Source organism: Periophthalmus magnuspinnatus, chromosome 10 (genome assembly GCF_009829125.3).
Source record: "Periophthalmus magnuspinnatus isolate fPerMag1 chromosome 10, fPerMag1.2.pri, whole genome shotgun sequence".
NCBI lineage: Eukaryota > Metazoa > Chordata > Actinopteri > Gobiiformes > Gobiidae > Periophthalmus > Periophthalmus magnuspinnatus.
Window position 1 is genome coordinate 14,979,011 of NC_047135.1, and position 24,364 is coordinate 15,003,374.

Genomic DNA, 24,364 nt, shown 5'->3' on the forward strand with positions numbered 1-24,364 from the left:
CTCTTTTTCTCTTCTCCCTCTCTTTCTCTCCCTCTTTCCTCTCCAGACACTTGGAGTATAACAAGCCTCCAGTGTTCTCTCTCCTCCCTCTCCCTCCCATCTCTCTCTGTCTCTCTCTCCTTTCTTCATCACCTGTCACCTCTTCTTCTCCCTCCTCTTCTTATCTCTTCCCTCTCTCCCTCTTCTTCCCCCTCCTCCTCTCCTCTCTGCTTCTCTCTGTCCCCCGCTTCGTCTCCTCTCTCCTCCTTCTCTTCTCTCCCTCTGTTCTTGTAGTTGGATAATGAGCCTGCTGCAGCTCTGACTTTCTGAATGTTTTATCATTTCTCTGTTTCCGTGACGACTCAAACTTTCTCTCCATCGTTTCAGACAAATTACCTCCAGAGAAGCCGAGTTAACGACTCTCAGACTGAAACCACATTCAAACACAAACTGTAGTTGTACAAACAGCAGGGACAGACAAGAGAGAGGAGGAGAGAGAGAGGGAGAAACAGAGAGGAGAGAGAGGGGGAGATACGGGGGGGGGGGGGGCAGAGTGGGGAGAGAGAGAGAGAGAGGAGAGATGGGGGAGATACAGAGTGGGGAGAGAGAGAGAGGAGAGATGGGGGAGATACAGAGAGGGGAGAGAGAGAGGGAGGGAGAGGCAGAGTGGGGAGAGAGAGAGGGAGAGGCAGAGTGGGGGAGAGAGGGGGGTAGAAAGATTGGGAGAGAGGGAGAGGAGAGAGGGGGAGAGAAGAGAGGGGAAAAATAACAAGGGGGGGAGGGGGATACATAGAGGGGAGAGAAAGGAGAGAGGGGGAGGCAGAGCAGGGAGGGGGAGGCAGAGCAGGGAGGGGGAGGCAGAGCAGGGAGGGGGGGATTCGGAGAGAGAGAAGGAGAGAAGAGAGGGTAAAGAGCACAGGGGGAGGGGGTGCCCTCCTTTTTTTTTTTTTAAAGGGGTACTATGTAACTTTTCTGTTGGAGGGTCAGCTACTATTATGTCACCATGGAGATGTTGCTTTGCCTAGAAAAGTGTTTCTCTCTTGGTTCTTCTTTGGGTTAGTTTTAAAACTACTACTAAGTCATGCTGTCATGATATTAACTGGTTTGAACCGAATTTAGGCCTGGAATAGTCTTGCTTTAGGCCTGTTTTAGACTTGATTTACACCTGGTTTAGACCGGGAATAGTCCTGGTTTTAAGCCTAGTTTAGACCTGGTTTGGACCTGGAATAGTCCTGGTTTAGATCTGGTTAAGACCTGGAATAGTCCTGGTTTAAACCTGGTTAAGACCTGGTTTAAATTTGGCTTAGACCTGGTTTAGATCTGGTTTTAGACCATAGCTCTGATAATATGAGAAGAGCTAATTATTTTCTAAGGTGGTACTAGATTGAAAATGTTGAGAATGACTGACCTAGAATGTCCCACAGTAGGGCATTAAACTCATGTATCGCTATAGCGACAAGTAGGTGATGCCATCAGGCCAAGTTACAGGTCAGATATGTGAAGAGACGAGCCTGCTCAGATAGTAACAATTCAGGTTTTCAAAGGCATTTTTAAGCTACAAAAACACCTTTAATAAATGCAAGATTGATACGTTTATTGTGGAATATTCTGAACAAAGCAATAACATCTCTCTAGAGATCTCCAGGTGGTTAACTATTAATAAAAGTGTCATAGTGTATCTTTAAGTCTCTACAGTTGAAATGATTTGTACATTTTGTTGTTTTTGTTTCATAGATTTTGGAGAACTTGGCATCGGCCATCTTGGAGCTGGCAGATGCCGAGTGAGAGTTGTACCATCTGTCGGGTCATTTTTACAAAAAGGTGTGAACGGAGAAACATGCCACTGCTCCTTTGGTGTGAGGCGAGAGAGAGGAAAAGGGGGAAGAGTAAGGGGGTAGAGAGGAGGTGTTAATAGAAGAGGGAGGAGAGAGGGGAACAGGTGAGGTGGAGAGAGAGGGGGGCATGCCACTGCTCCTCTGGTGTGAGGAGAGAGGTAGAGATAGGGGGCAAGTGAAAACGGTGAGAAGCAGGTATGTGGGAATAGTGCTCATCTTTGTTTATTTTTATTCTATTTTGATGAGCGATGACAGGCAGGAGATATGCCTCAGCCTCATATGAACCCTGTCCATTTGATATTTACCTTTGTCTCTCTCTGCCCCCTCTCCCCCTCCTCTTTTCTTCTCCTCTCCTCACTTCACCCACTCTCTAACTCTTTCACCCTCTTCTCTTTACCTCTTATTAATTCCCTCTCTCTCTCCCACCATCCTCTCTCTCTCTTCCTCTCAGTTGCCTCACCTCTCTCATCTCTCCTCTCATCCACCCTTCTTCCCCCTCTGTCTCCTCCCCCCTTCTCCCACCCTCCTATCTCATTCCTCACCCCCCAACCCCCTTTCCTACACACACCTTCCCTCTCTCTCTTCCATCTCACTCCTCACTCTCTTTTATGCTAACCTGTCCACCTGTCCACCTCTCCTCTCTGGCGGTATTCTTGGCTCTGGATCTTTCCTTCTCCTTTCTCTCTCTCTCTCTCTTTCTCTCTCCTCACCTCTTCTTTCTCTCTCTAGTGGTAGTCCCGGTTCTGGATCCTTCCACCTCTCTCTCTCTCTTTGTCCTCTGCCTCTCTCTCTCTTTCTCTATCCTCCCTCTCTTTCTCTCTCTCTCTCCTCACCTCTTCTTTCTCTCTCTAGTGATATTCTTGGTTCTGGATCCTTACACCTCTCTCCCTCTCTCTCTCTATTTTTCCTCCCTCTGTCTCTCCCTCACTCACTCTCCCTCTCTGTCCTTCTCCTTTTTTTCTCTGTCTAGTGGATCCTTCCCTCTCTCTGTCCTCCCTCCCTCACTCTCTCTATCTGTCTGGCTCTCTCTTTCTCTCTGTCCTCCTTTCTTTCTCTTTCTAGTGGCTCTGGATCCTTCCCTCTCTCCCTCTTTCCCTCTCTCTGTCCTCCCTCTCTCCCTCCCTCACTCTCGCTCTCTTTTTGTCTCTCTCTCCTCACCTTTTCTTTCTCTCTCTGATTTTCTTGGTTCTGGATCCTTCCACCTCTCTCTCTCTCTCTTTGTCCTCCCTCTCTCTCTTTCTCTGTCCTCTCTCTCTCCCTCCCTCTCTCCCCTCACCTCTTCTGTCTCTCTCTAGTGGTATTCCCGAACCTATATCCTCCCCTCTCTCCTCTCTCTCTCCTCCGCTCACCTCTCCTCCCTCCCTGTGTCCTCTCTCTCCTCCGCTCACCTTCCCTCTCCCTCTCTTCCCTCCCTCTCTTCTCTCTCGTGGTATTCCAGCTCTGGTCCTCCGCTCTGTAGCATCGCCGCGCACAAAATCACAAACACGGGGCTAAAACCTCCATGGATCTTTTCGAACTGGACTTTTTCCGTGACTGGGACTTAGATCAGCCGTGGTAAGTCTCGGCTCTTCTTCTTCTTCTTCCTCCTGTCCCTCCTCTCCTCCTCTTCCCCCTCTCGTGCCGTGCGTCGTGGTTTGACTGAAATGAATGGACGGATACGTGGCAGCGCGTGCACACTCGCGGCTTGTTCGGTACGTTTTTGGAGAGACGTGAATCCTGGAAATGTCCCGATAAATTCACGCATTTCTTTGGTCGAAACCGGAGGCGTGTACCGTGCGTAACATGTGGGACGTAACATGTGGAACGTAACATGTGGGACGTAACATGTGGAACGTAACGTGTTCTTACGGACGCGCGCGGGACGAGCGCCGGCGTAAAACGTTTATTTTGAAGCAGCAGAAATAATAACTCCACAGATTCTGGACATATTTTGAGTTTGATTTTTGCGATGAACAAACCGAAGATGTGTTGTGGGGAAAAAAAAGATTGTGTTGTTATTATTAGGCCTGTGACTCAAATAATTTTACGTTTTTCATATATAATAATACTATATTCTATTCCATTATTTCATTGTGTAGTTATTGGCCTATTTGTCAGACAGACATGTGGCTGCCAATCTGTGACCTCGGCCTCTGACTCGCTTAACAGCATTAATAATAACACCGTGTCACCATATTCTAAGGTGTCTTGCTGAGTGGCAGGGTACAGTTGGAGGGATTGAACCGTCAACTTGCATTTGTGAATGAAAACTCCAAACTCACCTCAGACTGGTCACAGCTGTCACATGACTTTTATGATATTGTACAAAATGGCATATATGTTTACAGAATAAGAAATCAGAGTAAAAGAGCACTGGTGAATCGACATCCAGTCAAAACATATGGTACACTTTTGCTCTGATTTGATGGTGATATATATTGATCGGTGTCCACTGATCTAAAGGTTGGCTGCTCTCAACATAAACATCATTGGTTGAGTGGTCAGATCCACAGGTTGGTGGCAGGATTCCAGCTCCCACAGATGAATGCTGTCATTGTGTTCTTGGGCAAGACACTTAACTCGTCCCTTGCTTCCATTGTCTGTGTACACTGGTGTATGGGTGAGTGGTTCCTTGATGTAAAGCGCTTTGAATGCCTTTTACCATTTACCGTATTCCGGAGTAGCCCTGTCCCTGTACCCGCTTTGTACCAGTTTTACTCTTGCGCTAATCCATCAGTTACTTTTGACTACATTATTTTGACTTGGTGACTGATATTTTTAGTACATTGGAGACTTATCCCCTCGGTGTACCGGTGCATGGTTGTGTGTTCAGACTAAGAGCAAGCTGTGTTTTGATAGAAAGTGTAACGTAGCAATCTGTGGATCCTCCAAGGAAAAGAGGGAAAGGCAAACAGCACAGACCAAGCAGAGACCTGGGAGGTATGAAGTATCAGGGGACAGCTCTTATCTAAAGAACTGAAACCTGTCTGATGTTGATAATTGTCCACATTCAAGATGTGATATTGTTTTAAAGGTGCACTATATGACTTTTCTGGAGGAGGGAATACATCACCTGCTTGTCTCCATGGAGATATGATTGCTTCGTTTTGCTTTGCTCCACAATATGCCATCAGACATATCTATTTGACATTTGTTCAATTACATGTTTTTATTGCTCCAAAATACAATAAAAACATACATTCTTGTGGGCTCGCCTCTCCACAGATCAGAGCAGTAACTTAGCCTAGTGACACCACCTTCATTTAAATTGTGATTTTGATTAAATTGTGATTCATCTTGCAACCCTAATTCAAGATATTGAAGATGCACTGTGTAAGACCATCTTCTTATGTCTATGGGGATGTAGCTGTATGTTCCATAGTATTACATTAAACTTATCTATCATGCATTTATTCAGTCATGTTTTTTTATTGCTTAAAAATCTTTAAAAAAAAACATGATTCTTAGTCTGAAAGGGCTCACCTCTCCGCAGATTTTTAGCATTGCTTGCTTGTCTCCATAGAAATAGATGTGTTTAATGCCATTCATTCACCTTTATGGAGTCAAGCATGTTACAGAGCCTCTACCTGAAAAGTTACACAGTGCAACTTTAATTACAGTCATTCTTGTTGCCATAGAGTTGTCACGATACTAAAATTTCAAACTTGATTTTGATACTAAGGAATAGACTCAATAAATACCGATTCTGATACCACAATGATAATAAAAGCTCTTAATTTAGACAATAGAATGTCATTTTCAACACAAAATCATAGAAGTTTCTTTTATATTCCCATGTGGTCTTGTATCTGTGTAATCCCTCAGTCATCCAGGCAGGTTCCATTGTGGTCCAAGGGTGTGTACTAGTCTATGTGGTCTTATACTTGTTCTGATACAGCTCAAGATCATTCTAAAGCTCTTCATTTCTGTCCTGTGAATGGGACTCTTCATATTGATACCAGCTCAAATGAGTATCTAGTTTCAATACAAGTTTTAGTATCATTTAGTATCTGATTTTGGATACTTCTGACAAGCTCTTTACCAGAAAAGTTACACCGTGCATTTTTAATTACAATTCATTTCGTTGCAGCAGAAAGCATAGAATAGCAAGTTTAGAAGTGAAAAAGAGAGTGTTTTTTGGGGTTTTTTTTCTAGCAAAATAAGACTTTTGGGTGTGGTGACGTCATGATTTGGTCCAGTTGAGTCAGAGCGGTCAGTTTTGTCTTTGGCCTGTTTGTAAACTGTCTGAGCTGAGTATCTCATTACCTCCATTTAGTCTATTGCATCAGAACCAAGATTTTCTACAAGAATAGTTCATCAGACAGTAGAACGTGGTTTCCTCTGCCCCATCTTAGAGACACTACAGGGATACAGGAGAAGGGAGGGCATCTTACACACTATATATCCAACATCTGCAGATTAACTAGATACATTTAAACTGCCCCCATCTCAGTCTAACTCTATAGGGATACAGGAGGTTGGGAGGGCATCTGACACACAGAGACATTTCAGAACATGTTTATAGAAGTCTCAACTACAGGGTTAGCAGCTTTTACACAGAATAAGACCCCATGGAGACACGGGGAGGGCATCTGACACACAGGGAGGCCATCTGACACACAGGGACATTTGTTGCTTGTAGCCATGGTGATGCTGGCATTTTAGTCAGTTAAATGTTCATAACTCTGATTGGTTGCAAAATCAGTAGCTTGTTAGCTCATTGGCTCATCTCTTAATATCTGGCCTGAAGATACACAGATACATGAGTCAAATGAGTCAAATTAAGTTGATGTTCTCGTTTCATGGAGATTTAAAAATGAAAAAGATCATTATTGAACTTGTGACTTTATTGCAACTGAAAGCAGAAGTGTGGAATTACAAGTTTTACTTACTGTGTCATTATTTTGAAGACTTGAGATTTAACTTGATAAAACTGAATGAAACTTGAGGTTTGGAGTCCTGTGACCTGAGATGACTTCTGTTTACAGTTGATAGATAGATGGTTAAAGGAGAGATATGACACAAAATGGGCATTTTGGAGCTTTCATGTTATAATGCTTTCATGTTATAATGTTTTTATAATGTTTATGATGAAATTCATCATATTTGAATAATCTACCGATCTCTAGCGGGTCCTTTTTGAACCGTCCATTCAGTTAGTCGTATGAGTCTGTACAAGGCTCCGCCCACAAGCCTACATCACCCAAGCTCCTGCACAGCCATTTTTCATAAATATACAAAAGCATGATACAAGACAATACACTACAGATTTACAAACCTGATGCAATATGCAATAGTTTCATTAGTGGGATGCACGCTGATTGTGTCATGAATGTGAAGGACTGAAAGTGAAACTTATAAAACATGTTAATACGCTGTTTTTGGCTAATAAAGCGTTTTCAAATCAATAATAGGACAGGGTGGTCAAAATATGTTATGTGATAGCAGTTAATACCCTATAGAAGTAAAATGCTCTCTCTTTAATACTCTATAGAAGTAAAATACTCCCTCTTTAATACCCCATAGAAGTTAAATACCTCCAATTTAAATTTACACAAACAAACTGGAATGTGTCCCCAACAATACAACTGTGTCTGGTAATTATTCCTCATGTTTAGCCTCTGTGTTAATGACAAACTTATGCAGATCTAAATTTAAATGCATTTTTCTAGTAGGACTGTTATTCACCTTTTTCTTTCCTTCTTTCTCTCCTTTACTTCTCCCTTTCTCTCACCCTCTTCCCCTTTTCTGTCCATTATCTCTCCTCTCTTTCTCCATCTCTACTCTTTCCTTTCTCCTCCACTTACTCTCCCTTTTTCATTTGCCCCTTCTCCTCTATACACCATTTTTCTCTTCTCTCTCCCTGTCCTCCTACCTTTCAGTCACTCCTCCTTTACTATTTTGCCCTTTTTTCTCTTGCATCTCACTCGCTTTCTCTCTCCTCTTCTCTCCCTTCTCTCCATTTGTCTCCTCCCACCCTTTCCCCTCTCTCTCCCCCTCTCCCCTCAGCTCTCCCTCTTCACCCCTTTTTCTCTTTTCTCTCTCCCCCTCTTCATCTTCCTCGTCTCTCTCTCTCTCCCTCCATCTCTCCTCTTCTCTCTCTCTCTGTCCCTCTCTCCCCTTGTGAATAGGAGCTGTGGGAGGTACTTGTCTCCCCCCCTCTCTCTTCTCTTTCCTCTCTCTCCCTCCTCTCTCATTCTCTCTCTCTCTCTCTCTCTCTTTCTCTCCCTCCTTCACCCCCTTTCTTCCTCTCTTTCTTCTGTGTGAATGGGAGCTGTGGGAGGTTCTTGTCTTTGTCCCTGAGCCTCAGAGTAGAGATAAGAACAGACTGAGCTGATACACGGGGTTTTACACTTATTTAACAACTCTTTAGAGAGAGGGAGAGGGGGGTGAAGGGATGAGGGGAGGAAGAGAGAGAGGAGGGGTAAAGGGAAGGGAGAGAGGGAAAAGGGAAGAGAGAGAAGCGGGACAGAAGAAAAAGGAGAGAGAAGGAGAGTAAGGGGAAAGGTAGATAGAGGAACAGGGGGAGAAATAGATAGAGGAGAGGGTGGAGTAAAAAGAAAGAGAAGGAGAGGGGAAGCAGAGAGGAAAAGCAGGGAGAGATATAAAGAGAGTGGGATATAAAATGATGAAATGAGGTTAAATGGTTATTGCATTAACACTGAGGGAAGTAGAGTGGTAAGTACTGTATGTTGGACTGAAACTAGTAATATTAATGGAATCAAAGGCGTTTTGATGATGTCATGTGGTAATACAGGAAGTGCTCTTTTAGTAACCTCAGAGTGGTCACGTGATGTTGCTGGGACGTGTCCGATCAGCTGATTTGAAGTATTAGCGCTGTCTTACTACTGGCGGAAGCAGGACAACAGCACCATCTGCAATCTGTCTTATTCAGAACAGACTTGAAACCGGGATGAGGGGGGCCTCTCTCACACACCCGAGATACTGTACTGAAGAAGCAACATCACGTGACCACTCTGAAATGATGATATGAAAACAAAACAAACTAAACCTGGGTCTGAAAAAAAAATCTATTAAAATAAATGATGCTCCACTGTGTTTTTAAACCCCATACACCTTCTACCTTCACTAGAATAGAATTTGGATTGTTGCAGCTCTGGAATTGCCAATCTCTACTGAACTAAAGGGTGAAAGTAGCTGTCAACTTGAAAACTACCACTTCATGACATCACAAGGTGGAACGGAGCATTTTGAGCTTTGGAGATGTAGACAGAGTAATAATAAAGGGTCATTCAAACATGTGTGAATACAGGAGCTTTAATAATCGTATGTAGATCACAGGATATACCAGGCTGGGCCCTTCTGGAGGTTGGATCATATTTGAAATAACTCATTTTGAGGAGATGCTGCAGAGGAGTCGTGACTGTTTTTGTGCTTAAAAAGGTGATAGACAGAAGAGAGGGATAGAGAGAAGGAGAGGAGGAAAAACAGCCAAAAAACATGATGAAAGGAAAGAGAGATAGAAGGAGGAAGAGGGAAAGAGAGGTGTGAGGGAGAGAGGGACAGAGAAAGACTTAAAGAGAAAGAGAGAAAGACAAAAAGAGGAGGAGAGGAGTGAGTAAGAGAGAAATACATAAAGAGGAGGAGAAGAGTGAGGGAGAGAGAAACATAAAGACGAGGAGAGGAGTGAAGGAGAGAGAAATGCATAAAGAGGAGAGGAGTGAGGAGAGAGAAATAAATAAAGAGGATGAGACGAGTGAGGGAGGGAGAAATACATAAAGAGGAGGAGAGGAGTGAGGGAGAGAGAAATACATAAAGAGGAGGAGAGGAGTGAGGGAGAGAGAAATACATAAAGAGGAGGGCAGGAGTGAGGGAGAGAGAAATACATAAAGAGGAGGACAGGAGCGAGGGAGAGGGAAATGCATAAAGAGGAGGAGACGAGTGAGGGAGAGAGAAATACATAAAGAGGAGGGAGAGTGAGAGAGAAACACATAAAGAGGAGGAGAGGAGTGAGGGAGAGAAATACATAAAGAGAAGTGAGGAGAGAGAAATACATAAAGAGGAGGACAGGAGTGAGGGAGAGAAATACATAAAGAGGAGTGAGGGAGAGAGAAATACATAAAGAGGAGTGAGGGAGAGAGAAATACATAAAGAGGAGGAGAGGAGTGAGGAGAGAGAAATACATAAAGAGGAGGAGAGGAGGGAAAGTGAGAGAAACACATAAAGAGGAGGAGAGGAGTGAGGAGAGAGAAATACATAAAGAGAAGGAGAGGAGGGAAAGTGAGAGAGAAACACAAAGAGGAGGAGAGGAGTGAGGGAGAATGAGAGAGAAACACATTTTTCTGTTTTTGTTTTTCTAATTCTGACGTGGTTTGGTGAGGTTGTACCTGTGCTAAATATTCACCATCGATAAGGTGGCAGTTTGTGGGGAAAAAAAGGGAAGTAGCACTGCATTATCCCTCCACTTATGTCATCACCACAGAAACCTCCATCCAAAATGTAGAGACAGTTTACACAGAAGAACAGGATATTTACTCACAGTTTAAACCTTCATTTAACAATATAAAGGTGCTGTCATTTATTTTTATTTGTCTAATGACAACCATTGTGTCATTTAGACAGGTTTTGGCTCTGGTTAACATTATGGTTGCCAGGTAACCTGTACGTATCTCTTAATTGCTGTCCATGTCCAGCCAGGAAGGGTTAGGGTTAGGTTTAGGGTTAAGGTTACAAAACTAAAAAAGACTGGGCCAGATTTCAAATGATAACTGTGGTCATACCTCAAGTTTGGACAATTTGAACCAAATCTTAGCCTTCATTATTCCTCCCACTGCCTATAGTGTATGTCAGATGCCCTCCCATTCTGCTATTAATGAGTTTCAACTTCCAGTTATATATCATTTAATTAAAAATTCGTAATCGCTGTGGTAACCGTAGATTCTGGTCATTCTAAAACAAGGATATCCTAGACAGTGAAAATCTTCCTTAGTGCAGTTTGTCTGAGACTGTGTGAAATATGAATATTAGGTTAAAGCTCTGGTTTTAAGCCGCTGTACTGATAAGGTCTAATATTTCATTTAGATTAATCTGTCTTTGCTGCATTACATTTACCTCTGGACCACAGTCCACCGTACATCTCCATCTCAAAGCTACTAACCATTCCTTTGAAGACAGTGAAGTTCAGATCTTAGCCAGAGAAAAGAAATGGTTTGAGAGGAGAGTTAAAGAAACTATTTTTGTTAGGAAAGATAATCTTTCCTAAAACAGGAATGGGGACATGAGACATAATCTCTAACCGATCTACAACTCTATCCTCAGACACAAACCAAACAGGAACAACAGGGGGCCTTTATAGGTTGAATAGGGTTGTTAGGGCTGAAACTGGAGACAATAGCTGTTTACAGTTTCAGTGTAGTTAGCTCCTCCCCTTAGATAGATATAAGGCAGTGGCCACCAGCAATCTGACCAGAACTGAAGAAGAGGCTTGAATGAGCAGCAAAACGTCTTCACTTCCTCAATGATTTGTCCAGTTGAGATTTAAATTTCGTCTTTTGCTTTGCTGGTGAAGGGTTTTGCCACCTGCTTGTCTCCATGAAGATGAAATTGATTTGTCTAGAACAGGGGTGTCAAACTCAATTTCACCGAGGGCCACATCAGCAAAATGGTTCGTGTCAAATTTGCAAAGATATAAAAAATATGTCTGTGTAACTGTGTAGCTTTGGATAAACTGACATTTTAACATGACATACATTTAAATTTACCTTGTCACGGGCCACATAAAATGACATGGCGGGCCGCATTTGGCCCCCGGGCCTTGAGTTTGACACATGTGGTCTAGAATGTTCCCATTAAATTTTTCTATCTCCATGGAGACAAATACGTGGTGCCATTTGGCCATGTTACAGGTCAGATCTGTGGAAAGGGACCCTGCTCACAACAAGAGTGAAAGGGATTTTTGAGCAATTATAACAGCTGCAATTTAATTTATATACAAAATAGATAGGTTTAATGCCATACTTTGAAACATTCTATGTAAAGCAAAAACATCTCCTTGGAGACAAGCAGTTAGCAGACCCTCCACTTCTGTAAACATGGTTCGATTGCATCGTTTTAAACTTGTTGTTGTTTAGTCTGATTCTTTATGCTAATGATGACAGATCAGGTAAAGTGTGCAGTAGTGCAATGTGGGAGGTGTCCTGGTGCATTGTGGGATGTGTAGTTTATTATCATTAGAGCTGAGCATTAGAGCAAATGAGGTCACAGGTCACGTGATGCTGTTGTCAGGGTGACTATGGACATGTTTGGGATTACACTGAAGTTTTACACATCTGTATTTGACTCATTCAAACTGGGTTATGCAATTAATTACATTTTAATCAAATAATGTTCCAATATTTGTCAATGATAATCCCTTCTCTCTCTCTCCTGTCTCTCTTCATCTCCCTTCCTCTCTACCCCCTCTTTCTCCCCTCTCTTCTCTCTCTTCTATCTCTCCCTCCACTCCTGCCTTCTCTTTGCCCTCCCCTTCTCCTCTACCAACATCCTTCTTTATATCTCCTCTGTCTCTCTTGCTCTCCCATTTTCTCTCTTTTCTCTCTCTTTCCCCCCTCTGCCTCCTCCTCTCTCTATCTCTCTCTCCCTCCTCTCCTCACTCCCTCCTCTGTCTCTCTCTCTTCAGACAGATGAGTGCAGATTTACATAAAACTCTAGTTACATAGTCAAAGTTAGATCTCTCTCTTTCTCTGCAGCAACTCTTCTGTCACTGTTTTGTTTATGATTTAAAATGTTCAAATCATCTGGCAATGCAAAGCAAGAGTTCGTTCTGGTTTCTGATTGGATAATTCATGTGAAATGGTATGGTATAGTGAATAAATGGGCAGTTGTTAATAGTGAAATACATATTTATTTTGATTATTTTACTTAAAGTCTCTGTACCCATCTTAAAAACATTAAAAACAGAACGAGTTCATGTTAAACAGTTTGCAGTTGTCTAAAGTTATCCACCATGATGAATTTGTAAGTGCCATTGTTCCATTGTAGTAGTGGTAATAACAACTAGCATGCTAATGGTGCACTTCCTGATTATCTGACATTCATAATTAGATGCAGACAGTACACAGTGGACTTATTTTGACCTGAAGAACTGCTCATTCAATATATCTGTACTGGGGAAAGACGCATGTTGTTCATATACACAGAAAAAGGAACTCAATCTCAAAGCAAAGCAGGACATATATTCAAAGTCAGTCTGAAAACCTTGTCACAGCAGGAGCCTGAGAACACTCATGAAAAACAAAACAAAATAAAATGGGTTCAATATTTCACTCAAAACACTTTTGCTTTTGTCCTGTTTCAGTCCTGGTCTAGTTCTGGTTCAATCCTGGTTCAGTCCTGGTTCAGTCCTGGTTTAGACCTGGTCTAGTCCTGGCTCAGTCCTGGTTCAGTCCTGGTTCAGTCTTGGTCTAGTCCTGGTTCAGTGCTGGTTTAGACCTGGTTTAGTCCTACTTTAGTCCTGCTTTAGTCCTGCTTTAGTTCTCGTTCAGTCTTTACATTCAGATCTAAAATATTGAGGGACAATGGCAATACAGAGACTTCTTTAGTTGCATGTTTGAGCGAGTGGATATTGTCCTTTGGGGTCTCTTTCTCTCTCATTCTCTCTCTCTCTCTCTCTCTCTCTCTCTCTGCTTTTCCTCTCTCCTCTTCCCTCTCTTTCTTCCTGTCTTCCTACTTTCTATCTACCTATCTTCCCCTCTCTCTCTCTTTTACTCTTTTCTCTATCCTTTCTCTCTGTCTCTTTTCGGTCCAGAGCCTGTTGCCATGGAAACGCAGGAGACGAGGCAATGCTGCCCGAGTCCCAAAAATGCATTATCTTTTTCCTTCTCTCCTTTTCTCCCTGTCCATCCCCCACTCTTTCTTTCTCCCTCTTTCTGTTTTTTTCCTCTCCAGCCCCCATTTCTTTCCGTCTCTTCTGTGTCCCTCTCTCATCTCTCACCCTTTCTCTCATCCCCTCTCTCTCTCGCTCTCTCTCACATACACTCTCTCTCCTCTTTCTTTTTCTTCCACCCCTTCCTCCCTCTTTTCCTCTCTCCCTTTTGTCTCTCTCACCTTCTCCTGTCCTCCCTCTTTTTTCTCTCTCCTTCTCTCTCTCTCTTTCTCACCCTTTCTCCTTCCGATCGCAACCATTGACTCTTACCCCCCACTCCTCCTCTTTCTCCCTTTCTCTCCCCCTTTCTTCTCTCTTGTGCTGCCTTTTCTTCTTTTCTTTCTCTCTGTCTCCCTTTTTTCTCTTCCTTTCTATCTCCTGTTATTTACACTGTCCTTATCTCCCCTACTCTCTCTCTTCTGTCATCCTCTCACCCATTATTTCCTATGCCCGTCTCTCTCCCTCTCCTTTTTTCCTCTACTCTCTCCTCCCTCTCTCTCTTTCTCTCCATCTCTCCCCCCTCGCTCTGTCCCCCTCTCTCTCGCAGATGGTCAGATGCTGTGTTCTCTCCATTCTACCATCAGAGAGACAAAGGGAAAACCAAAGACAAATTGAAATTAGAGCTGAGATTTTTCCTGAAATCCTGAAATAAAAATCTGTCAGGTTTAAACAAAATTATTACATTGTTTTGAATTTAACCTAATCATTTGAACTAGCTCAGTATTAACACATTTGAGCAGGTTACTTTAAAGCAGATGTTTTGTGCTTGTGTCTGTTATAGTACTTATAACATAATGATCCACGGGTGTCATAGATTATAATTTGCACATTTTAATTCACAATATTGATCTAAACTAACTTCTGCAAAAACTATGGTGTTGTGGAGTGCTGACGTCGGCGTAAACATCATCACAACAAAGCGGCGCATGCTCTTAGCTCCTCTTATGGATAACTGCACACTAACAAGTAGTAGATTTTTTTTCATTTTTACCAAAATGATTATGCAACGCTGACAATTCCTACGTGTATCACCGATTAAGAAAATTCAATTGGAGAAGGAAGTGCGTAGGTCACAGTGGGTGCTGCCAGTGGCGGGAAAAACGGGGGTAGATTGAAGTGATGATGTCAAAATACAGCAGAATAAAGATTACAAACATGCATGAATCACTCAAAATACAACTTCAGAGGGTAAATGAGAAGGAAACAACTATAATATGGTTAAAAGCTCTGAAAAGTCAATTTAGAATAGGCTTTAAAATGTAAAAATACTTTCCTCAGATTTCTGGTGTATTGTAACTTTCAGATAATATACGGTAAGATGTGAGCGGACATCAGGGTGATTTAATTGTAGAATATATGCAGAAAATAATTGGAATTTTCCTTTTTTCCATTGAACTCCCTCCCCTCTCCTATCTTCAGTCTCCTCCCCTCTCTCTCATCCTTCTTTCTCTCCTTCTGTCCTCCTTCTTTTTCATCCCTGTCTCCCCCTCTCTCCATTTGCTCCTTATTCTATCGTTTCTCTCTTCCATCCTTCTTTCTCTCTTCTTTCTGTCTCCCTCTCTCCGCCTTCTCTCTCTTCTCTCTTGTCCCTCCTCTCTGTCTCTCTTGCACCCCCCCATTTTTCTCATAATTACTTCACTTACCTCTCTCTCCTCCCTTCTCTCTCCTCCTCCTTCTCCCCCTCTGTTTCACTCTTCTCTTAAGTACACTCATTCATTATAATTACCTCACTTACCCCTAGTTTAGTCCTGCTTTAGTTCTGCTTTAGCCCTGATTTAGTCCTGGTTTAGTCCTGCTTTAGTTCTGCTTTAGTCCTGCTTTAGTCCTGCTTTAGTTCTGCTTTAGTCCTGCTTTAGTCCTGCTTTAGTTCTGGTTCAGTCCTGGTTTAGTCCTGCTTTAGTCCTGGTTTAGTCCTGGTTTAGTTCTGCTTTAGTCCTGCTTTAGTCCTGCTTTAGTCCTGCTTTAGTTTTGCTTTAGTTTTGCTTTATTTCTGCTTTAGTCCTGCTTTAGTCCTGCTTTAGTTCTTCTTTAGTCCTGGTTTAGTCCTGTTTTAGTCTTGCTTTAGTCCTGCTTTAGTCCTGTTTTAGTCCTGCTTTAGTTTTGCTTTAGTCCTGCTTTAGTTCTGCTTTAGTCCCGCTTTAGACATGCTTTAGTCCTGTTTCAGTTCTGCTTTCGCCTGCTTCAGTCCTGTTTAGTTCAGCTTTAGTCCTGCTTTAGTCCTGCTTTAGTTCTGGTTCAGTCCTGGTTTAATCCTGCTTTAGTCCTGGTTTAGTCCTGGTTTAGTTCTGCTTTAGTCCTGCTTTAGTCCTGCTTTAGTTTTGCTTTAGTTTTGCTTTATTTCTGGTTTAGTCCTGCTTTAGTCCTGCTTTAGTCCTGTTTTAGTCCTGGTTTAGTCCTGCTTTAGTCCTGGTTTAATCCTGCTTTAGTCCTGCTTTAGTCCTGCTTTAGTCCTGCTTTAGTTCTGCTTTAGTCCTGGTTTAGTCCTGTTTTAGTCCGGGTTTAGTCTAGGACACAGTGCAGTATTTACTGTGTATTTAATGTTCTCACCGAAGCTGTGAAATTCTCACCTTGTTCACACAATTAGAAAACAGAAACTGATGCTCCTGGTTTTAGTCCTGCTTTAAACCTGGTTTAGTCTTGGTTTAGACCTGGCTTAGACCTGGTTTAGACCTGCTTTAGACCTGCTTTAGACCTGCTTTAGACCTGCTTTAGACCTGCTTTAGACCTGCTTTAGACCAGGTTTAGTCCCGCTTTAAATCTGCTTTAGTCTTGTTTAGTCCTAGTTTAGACCTGATTTAGCTCCTGTTTTGTAATTAGTAGCCCATTGATTAGTATATGCAATTACTAGTACTAAGAACTTAACCTGGCATTAATCAAGGACTAATCCATCCATCCATCCATCCATCCATTTTCTTCTGCTTATCCGGAGCCGGGTCGCGGGGGCAGCAGTCTAAGCAGGGACTCCCAGACTTCCCTCACCCCGGACACGTCCTCCAGCTCCTCCGGTGGGACCCCAAGGCGTTCCCAGGCCAGCCGAGAGACATAGTCCCTCCAGCGTGTCCTGGGTCTTCCCCGGGGCCTCCTCCCGGTGGGACATGCCCAGAACACCTCCCTAGGGAGGCGTCCAGGAGGCATCCTGAGCAGATGCCCGAGCCACCTCAACTGGTTCCTCTCAACGTGTAGGAGCAGCGGCTCTATTCCGAGCTCCTCCCGTGTGACCGAGCTCCTCACCCTATCCCTAAGGGTGCGCCCGGCCACTCTGCGGAGGAAGCCCATTTCAGCCGCTTGTATCCGCGATCTTGTCCTTTCGGTCATTACCCAGAGCTCATGACCATAGGTGAGGGTAGGAACGTAGATTGACCGGTAAATCGAGAGCTTCGCCTTCCGGCTCAGCTCCTTCTTTACCACAACGGATCGATACAGCGACCGCATCACTGCAGACGCTGCACCGATCCGCCTGTCAATCTCCCGCTCCATCCTTCCCTCACTCGTGAACAAGACCCCGAGATACTTGAACTCCTCCACTTGGGGCAGAGACTCACCACCCACCCGGAGAGAGCAAACCACCTTTTTCCAGTCGAGAACCATGGCCTCGGATTTGGAGGAGCTGATTCTCATCCCAGCCACTTCACACTCGGCTGCAAACCGCCCCAGTGCCTGCTGCAGGTCCTGGCTCGAAGAAGCCATCAGGACAACATCATCTGCAAACAGCAGGGATGAAATCCTGTGGTTCCCAAACCAGGCCCCCTCCGGCCCCTGGCTGCGCCTAGAAATTCTGTCCATAAATATAATGAACAGAACCGGTGACAAAGGGCAGCCCTGGTGGAGTCCAACATGCACCGGGAACAGGTCTGACTTACTGCCGGCAATGCGAACACAGCTCCTGCTCCAGTCATACAGGGACCGGACAGCCCTTAGCAAAGAGCCCCGGACCCCATACTCCCAGAGCACCCCCCAAAGGGCACCACGAGGGACACGGTCGAATGCCTTCTCCAGATCCACAAAACACATGTGGACTGGTTGGGCATACTCCCATGAGCCCTCGAGGACCCGATGGAGAGTATAGAGCTGGTCCAGTGTTCCACGACCAGGACGAAAACCACACTGCTCCTCCTGAATCCGAGGTTCGACTATCGGTCGGATTCTCCTCTCCAGTACCCTGGAATAGACCTTACCGGGAAGGCTGAGGAGTGTGATTCCCCTGTAATTGGAACACACCCTCCGGTCCCCCTTCTTATACAGAGGGACCACCACCCCGGTCTGCCATTCCACAGGTACTGTCCCCGACCGCCACGCGATGTTGCAGAGACGTGTCAGCCAAGACAGCCCCACAACATCCAGAGACTTGAGGTACTCAGGACGGATCTCGTCCACCCCCGGAGCCTTGCCACCGAGGAGCTTGCCTACCACCTCAGTGACTTCAGCCAGGGTGATGGACGAGTCCGCCTCTGGGTCCCCAGTTTCTGCTTCCTCCTCGGAAGACGTGACAGTGGGATTGAGGAGATCCTCAAAGTATTCCTTCCACTGCCCGACAACATCCCCAGTCGAGGTCAGCAGCTCTCCACCCGCACTGTAAACAGTGTTGGTGAAGCACTGCTTCCCCCTCCTGAGGCGTCGGACGGTTTGCCAGAATCTCTTTGAGGCCGTCCGATAGTCCTTCTCCATGGCCTCTCCGAACTCCTCCCAACCCCGAGTTTTTGCCTCTGTGACTGCCCGAGCCGCGGCACGCTTGGCCCGCCGGTACTCATCAGCTGCCTCAGGAGTCCCACGAGCCAACAAGGCTTGATAGGACTCCTTCTTCAGCTTGACGGCATCCCTTACTTCCGGTGTCCACCACCGGGTTCGGGGATTGCCGCCGCGACAAGCACCACAGACCTTACGACCACAGCTATGAGCAGCCGCATCGACAATAGAGGTGGAGAACATGGCCCACTCGGAGTCCATGTCTCCAACCTCCCCCGGAATCAGGGAGAAGCTCTCCCGGAGGTGGGAGTTGAAGACCCCCCTGACAGAGGGCTCCGCTAGACGTTCCCAGCAGACCCTCACAATGCGCTTGGGTCTGCCAGGTCTGTCCGGCTTCCTCCTCCGCCAGCGGATCCAACTCACCACCAGGTGGTGATCAGTTGACAGCTCAGCCCCTCTCTTCACCCGAGTGTCCAAGACACGCGGTCGGAGGTCAGATGACACGACAACAAAGTCGATCATCGACCTCCGACCTAGAGTGTCCTGGTGCCATGTGCGCCGATGGACACCCTTGTGCTCGAACATGGTGTTTGTTATGGACAAGCTGTGACTAGCACAGAAGTCCAATAACAAAACACCACTCGGGTTCAGATCGGGGAGGCCGTTCCTCCCAATCACGCCCCTCCAAGTGTCACTGTCGTCACCCACATGGGCGTTGAAGTCCCCCAGGAGAACAACGGAGTCCCCGGTTGGTGCACTGTCTAGTACCCCTCCCAGGGACTCCAAGAAGGCCGGGTACTCTGCACTGCTGTTTGGCCCGTAGGCCGACACAACAGTGAGAGACCTGTCCCCGACCCGAAGGCCCGACCTCTCGTTCACCGGAGTGAACCCCAACACGCAGCGGCTGAGCTGTGGGGCAATGAGCAAGCCCACACCAGCTCGCCGCCGCTCCCCGCGGGCAACGCCAGAGAAATGGAGAGTCCAACCCCTCTCAAGAAGTTGGGTTCCAGAGCCCGAGCTGTGCGTGGAGGTGAGGCCAACTATATCTAGCCGGTAACGCTCAACCTCCCGCACAAGCTCAGGCTCCTTCCCCCCCAGCGAGGTGACGTTTCACGTCCCCAGAGCTAGTCTCCATGTCCGGAGATCCGGTCGTCGAGGTCCCCGCCTTCGACTGCCGCCCGGATCTCTTTGCACCCGCCCCGCATGGCTCCTCCCGCAGGTGGTGGGTCCACGGGAGGATAATCAAGGACTAAACCAAATCCAAACCAGGTTTAAACCAGGACTAAATACTAATGTGAATTAAACCAGGTCCAAAGCAGGTCTAAACCAGGTCTAAACCAAGTTTAAACCAGGACTAAACCAGGACTAAATAATTTGGATTAAACCAGGTCCAAAGCAGGTCTAAAGCAGGTCTAAACTAGAACTAAACCCGGACAAAACCAGCCTCATGTTTGAACCCTTCCCTCAGATGAACTCGACCCAGTTTCTGCACAAAACTCTGCTTCTGAATTTTCTGCTTTTGAACTTTTAAATTTTGTGTTTTTTTCCTCAGATAAAAAAAACAAAAAAAAAACATTTTGATCTTTTGACTTTCCTCCTCTAGTTCAGAGCTCAAAGCTAAACACAGCTGCTCTCTGACAATTTGGCACAAGTCAAAAACCAAAATAAACAAAAATATGAAGACGCCAGCAGGGGATCAGTCCAGGTTTTGACAAAATCATGATTTTTGTTTTGTTAGTTTTTTTGTTTTTTTTTGTTTGTTTTTCAGAAAATTTGTGACAGTTGTGCAAAGGTTTGTTTTGAATTATGCCACATTTAAAGTTGGAGTTGGAAATGTTGTTGGGGTCAGAATGCCAAGGAATTTGAATCCTGCTGGTATAGTCCTGGTTCAATCCTGGTTTAATTGTGGTGCAGTTCTGGTTTAGTCCTGGTTTAGTTACTGGTTTAGTCCTGGTTCAGTCCTGGTTTAGCCTCCTTTCAGTGCTAGTTTAGTCCTGATGTAGGTCTGGTTTATTTTAGATTATTTTTTACTCCTAGTTTAGACCTAGTTTATCCCTGGTTTAGCTGGTTTAGTCCTGATTTAGTCCAGCTTAGTCCTGGCTTAGTTCTGGTTTAGTCTTGATTCAATACTAGTAAAGACCCGGTGTAGCCCTGGTTTAGTTCAGTTTTAGACCTGGTTTAGTCCAGGTTCAATACTAGTTTAGTCCTGGTTTAGTCTTGGTTTAGTCCTGGTTCAGTACTAGTTTAGTGCTTTAGTCCAGTTTAGTCCAGTTTAGTCCAGTTTAGTCATGGTTTAGTCCTGATTCAGTACTAGTAAAGTCCTGGTGTAGCCCTGGTTTAGTTCTGGTTTAGTCCCGGTTTAGTCCTGGTTTGGTCACTGGTTTATCTCAGGAAAGAGGGGGTCAGAATGATGTACTGTCCACATCTAATTATAAAGTGCTTATAAACTCATCCCAGTGAATAATTAGGATGCTCTGAGTACATATGGTGGGTGAGGAATAACATTGGACCACTGCAAAGAGTTTAAAATGAACTAGTTTTGTTTGTTTGTTTTTAAGACGGTAACAATCAGGTATAGCAACTTTAATAGTTTTTTCACATTTTTAAGGTACAGTGCCTAGAGTGGCTCTAGGCTGCTCCATCCCAGCTTCAACCAGCTCATTCTGCTGCTGTGTTGTAGAGCAAGATACTTACATTACCTGAGAGGTTGGTGGTTCTAATTTGCCCCTGTATTTGTGCCTTTAGTCATGTGGAGACAGAGCGCAGCGCCCTCAAGAGGAGAGAGTGGGAACGGCGCACACAGGAAGTACAGCAGGACGAAGACCTATTCTCCACTGGCTTCAACCTGTTCGGAGAGCCTTATAAAGTAAGACAGATGTCCTCCCATCCTCCTGTATCCCTGTGTGCCAGATGCCCTCCCATCTTTTCTGTGTTAGATACTCTCCCATCTTTTTGTATCACTGTGTGTCAGATGCTCTTGCTGTATGTCAGATGCCCTCCCTTTGTGTCAGATGCCCTCCCTGTGTGTCAGATGCCTTCCCTTCTCTGTGTGTGTCAGATGCCCTCCCTTTGTGTCAGATGCCCTCCCCGTGTGTCCAATGCCCTCCCTTCTCTGTGTCAGATGCCCTCCCTATGTGAAAGATGCCCCTCCCTGTGTGCTCTATACTTAGTTGTGGTAGCATTTAGAGTATTTAATGCTGTTTCTTTCTCTGTCCGTCATTGACTCAGTGTCGGAGCTATTAGCTAATCCAGTTTAATCCTGTTAGTGCCTGTTGTAATGATCTCTCCCTCCTCTCTCTTTTTGATCTTCTCTTTCTCTGACCCCCACCCCTCTCTCCCTGTCTCTCCCTCTCATCATTCTTGCCCCTCTATATGTTTTTGTCCACTTTTTGTATTTGGGGGTGACAGATTCCATCAGTTTTTCTTACAGGGCAACTGAAAAGGTTGAGAACCAGTGGTTTAATGAGTTGGTAATTTGGATGAAACCAAAGAGTGAGTTTGGGGATGTGTAGCTGGAGGTTCAGCCACCTGCTTGTCTCTCTGTAGAGGTTATTTGTTATTTCTTGCCTGGAATGTTCCACAATATGGCATTAAACTTTGCCTGGCAATGTCACCAGCTTTATATTCGTGGATTTCATGAAAATAATTCCTTCCTGACTAGTTTTTGTGAAGACCCATTTGTGAATTTACCTTTTGGATACTTCATGGTAAAGTGCAATGTAATCCATAGGGAAAACTGGCTCTGCCCCTATATGGGAGTATTTTCATATTTTACAATCTGAAAACCACAAATTGCTTAACCTCCTAGGACCTGGTGTCCACATATGTGGACAACACATTTTGGGTTGTCTAGGCCACAATGCAAATTTTTAGAAGAAGAACAGCAACAATGCAAACATGTTCAATTTAGAATATTTTTAAGAGTTTAGAATTGATTTATTTATTTATTTTATTTAATTAATTTATTTAGTTTTTGTAAAGGCATGTGTCTTCCTGCACCTGTCAGCAGCACTTCACATGGCACACCTTGTTCCAAGAGGCACAATTGTTGTTCCTTTGTTTTTACATTCAGGACAAATGTTGCTGTGTTCAGGGTCTTAAGAAATAGTTTTTGCATCATTTTTCAAATGTTTTATCAAAATGTCCCTATAAGAAAAACGATAATTCTTTGTTTTTACACTCATCAGGTCCCAATCTGCCTAAATAACAAAGAAAAATTAATAAAGCATGTCATGTAAGAGCTCAGGCCTTAGGGGGTTAAAAGCACAAATGCCATACTGTGGGACAGAGGTGAGTAGGACCAAGTTGGGCTGGTGAAAACAGGGCTTTGTTTAATTTATGTATTTGAATTACTGTGTGTTTTAGCAAGCAGCATCAATATAAATATGCAAGAGTTAGCACAATTTCATCTGTTGTCCTAATTAGTGTCATGATACTACTACTACTACTTGATACTTACCAATACCAATTCCAATACCACAATGATAATAAAAAGAACTCTTTATTTAGACAATAGAATGGGATTTTAACATTCAACTGTAGAACTTTCTTTTATATTACCACATGGCCTTATGTCTGTGTAGTCCCTCAGTCGTTCATTTAGGTACCATAGTGGTCCATGAGCGTATACCGAGGGTCCCCCAGCTGAGGGACTCTGGGAAGCGTCTTTTCGCTCGCCATGAGCCAACACACTAATCACGGAAAATACCTTAATGTGGCACATCAAGTTAAGCAGCACCACTATTGTTACAAGGCTATCTAAACTATTTTCGCCGTCCACAAACACAACTCAGATGACACCTAAGCGAACACCTCAAAACAAAGTCCTCCAACCTCGGATTGGCCAACCCACTCGCCGCATTTACGGCTCTACAGCAGCGGTACTTCATGCTAGCCACACAACCAATCACTCAAACGAAAGCAGAGAGGCTACCGATTCCAAAGATGTATGCCCCAGCACTGTACACTAAAGCATCACGGAGATATAAGCCAGCACATAAGATCACAAAACATTATATGTTTTATAATAACATTATATATATTACATAGTAAAAATTGTATTACCTCTTGCCGTGAAAAGTTTATTCCATTGGTAAACAAAAGCTATTTTCTGCATTTAAAAAAAATTTGTATTCAAAATAGGCTTAGGTAGAAAAGGGCTAGTCTATCTGGTCTTATACTTGTTCTGATGCAGCTCAAGAAAAATAGTTTTAGACACATTACAAGACATTACAAAACATTAAACCAAATAGACACAGACTTAACTCTCTTCTTCTGTCTCTTGTTTCTTCTGTCAGACGAGTAAAGGTGACGCCTTGGCGAACCGCGTTCAGAACACTTTGGGCTCCTACGAAGAGATGAAGGACCTGCTCACCAACCAATCAAACCAGACACATCTAGTGGGCGTGCCCAAAGGAGGTGGGCCCAACAGCCTACAGACTCCTCCCACTAGCCTACAGACTCCTCCCACCTCCCTGCTGAGTCCTCCCACCACAGAGAGACCAGTGGAGCGACCCGTGACAGAGCAAGACACGCCCACAGACAAAAGACTAAACATCCAACCTCTAATCACTGCTAACCCTATGGCTGCATCTAAAAAGTCCAAGGGCAATGCAGGGGTCACACAGGGGCCAGGAGACGATCATGCTGGGGTCACACAGGGGTCAGGAGGGGGTCAAGGCAGCAGAGGAGAGAAGGGTGAAGGAGGAGAGGAGCAATCAAAGCAGGGCGAACTGTGTGGACCAATCAGAGAAGAGCAGAGAGGAGACAGTAGCCCCGCCTCTTCTGCATCGTCTGTGTCGTCTGGATCATTGACAGGGAGGAGGCATGCCAAGACACTTCCTCTCACAGGTAAAAGTGCTGTACAAATCTAATCAATGATTCAGGAATGCATGGGTTTTAGTTTTCACCATTCAAATAGTTTGTTTTGTTTTTAGTTTGTTCGAGTTATTAAGTGCTGATGTCACTTCCAGGTTCAACCAGAAACTTCACAGCTGATTTCTAG

The 24,364-nt window shown here is 44.5% G+C and overlaps 1 protein-coding gene across 1 annotated transcript in view; it reads left to right on the top strand.

The window, feature by feature from the left end:
• Positions 1-3,315: 3,315 nt before the first annotated feature.
• Positions 3,316-24,364, top strand: part of aff2 (AF4/FMR2 family, member 2) — a 75,282-nt gene continuing 54,233 nt past the window's right edge. The window contains exons 1-3 of the mRNA XM_055224670.1: positions 3,316-3,368; positions 21,106-21,226; positions 23,658-24,210. Of these exons, the coding sequence (XP_055080645.1) occupies positions 3,316-3,368; positions 21,106-21,226; positions 23,658-24,210 (727 nt within the window). The remainder of the gene's footprint in view (positions 3,369-21,105; positions 21,227-23,657; positions 24,211-24,364) is intronic.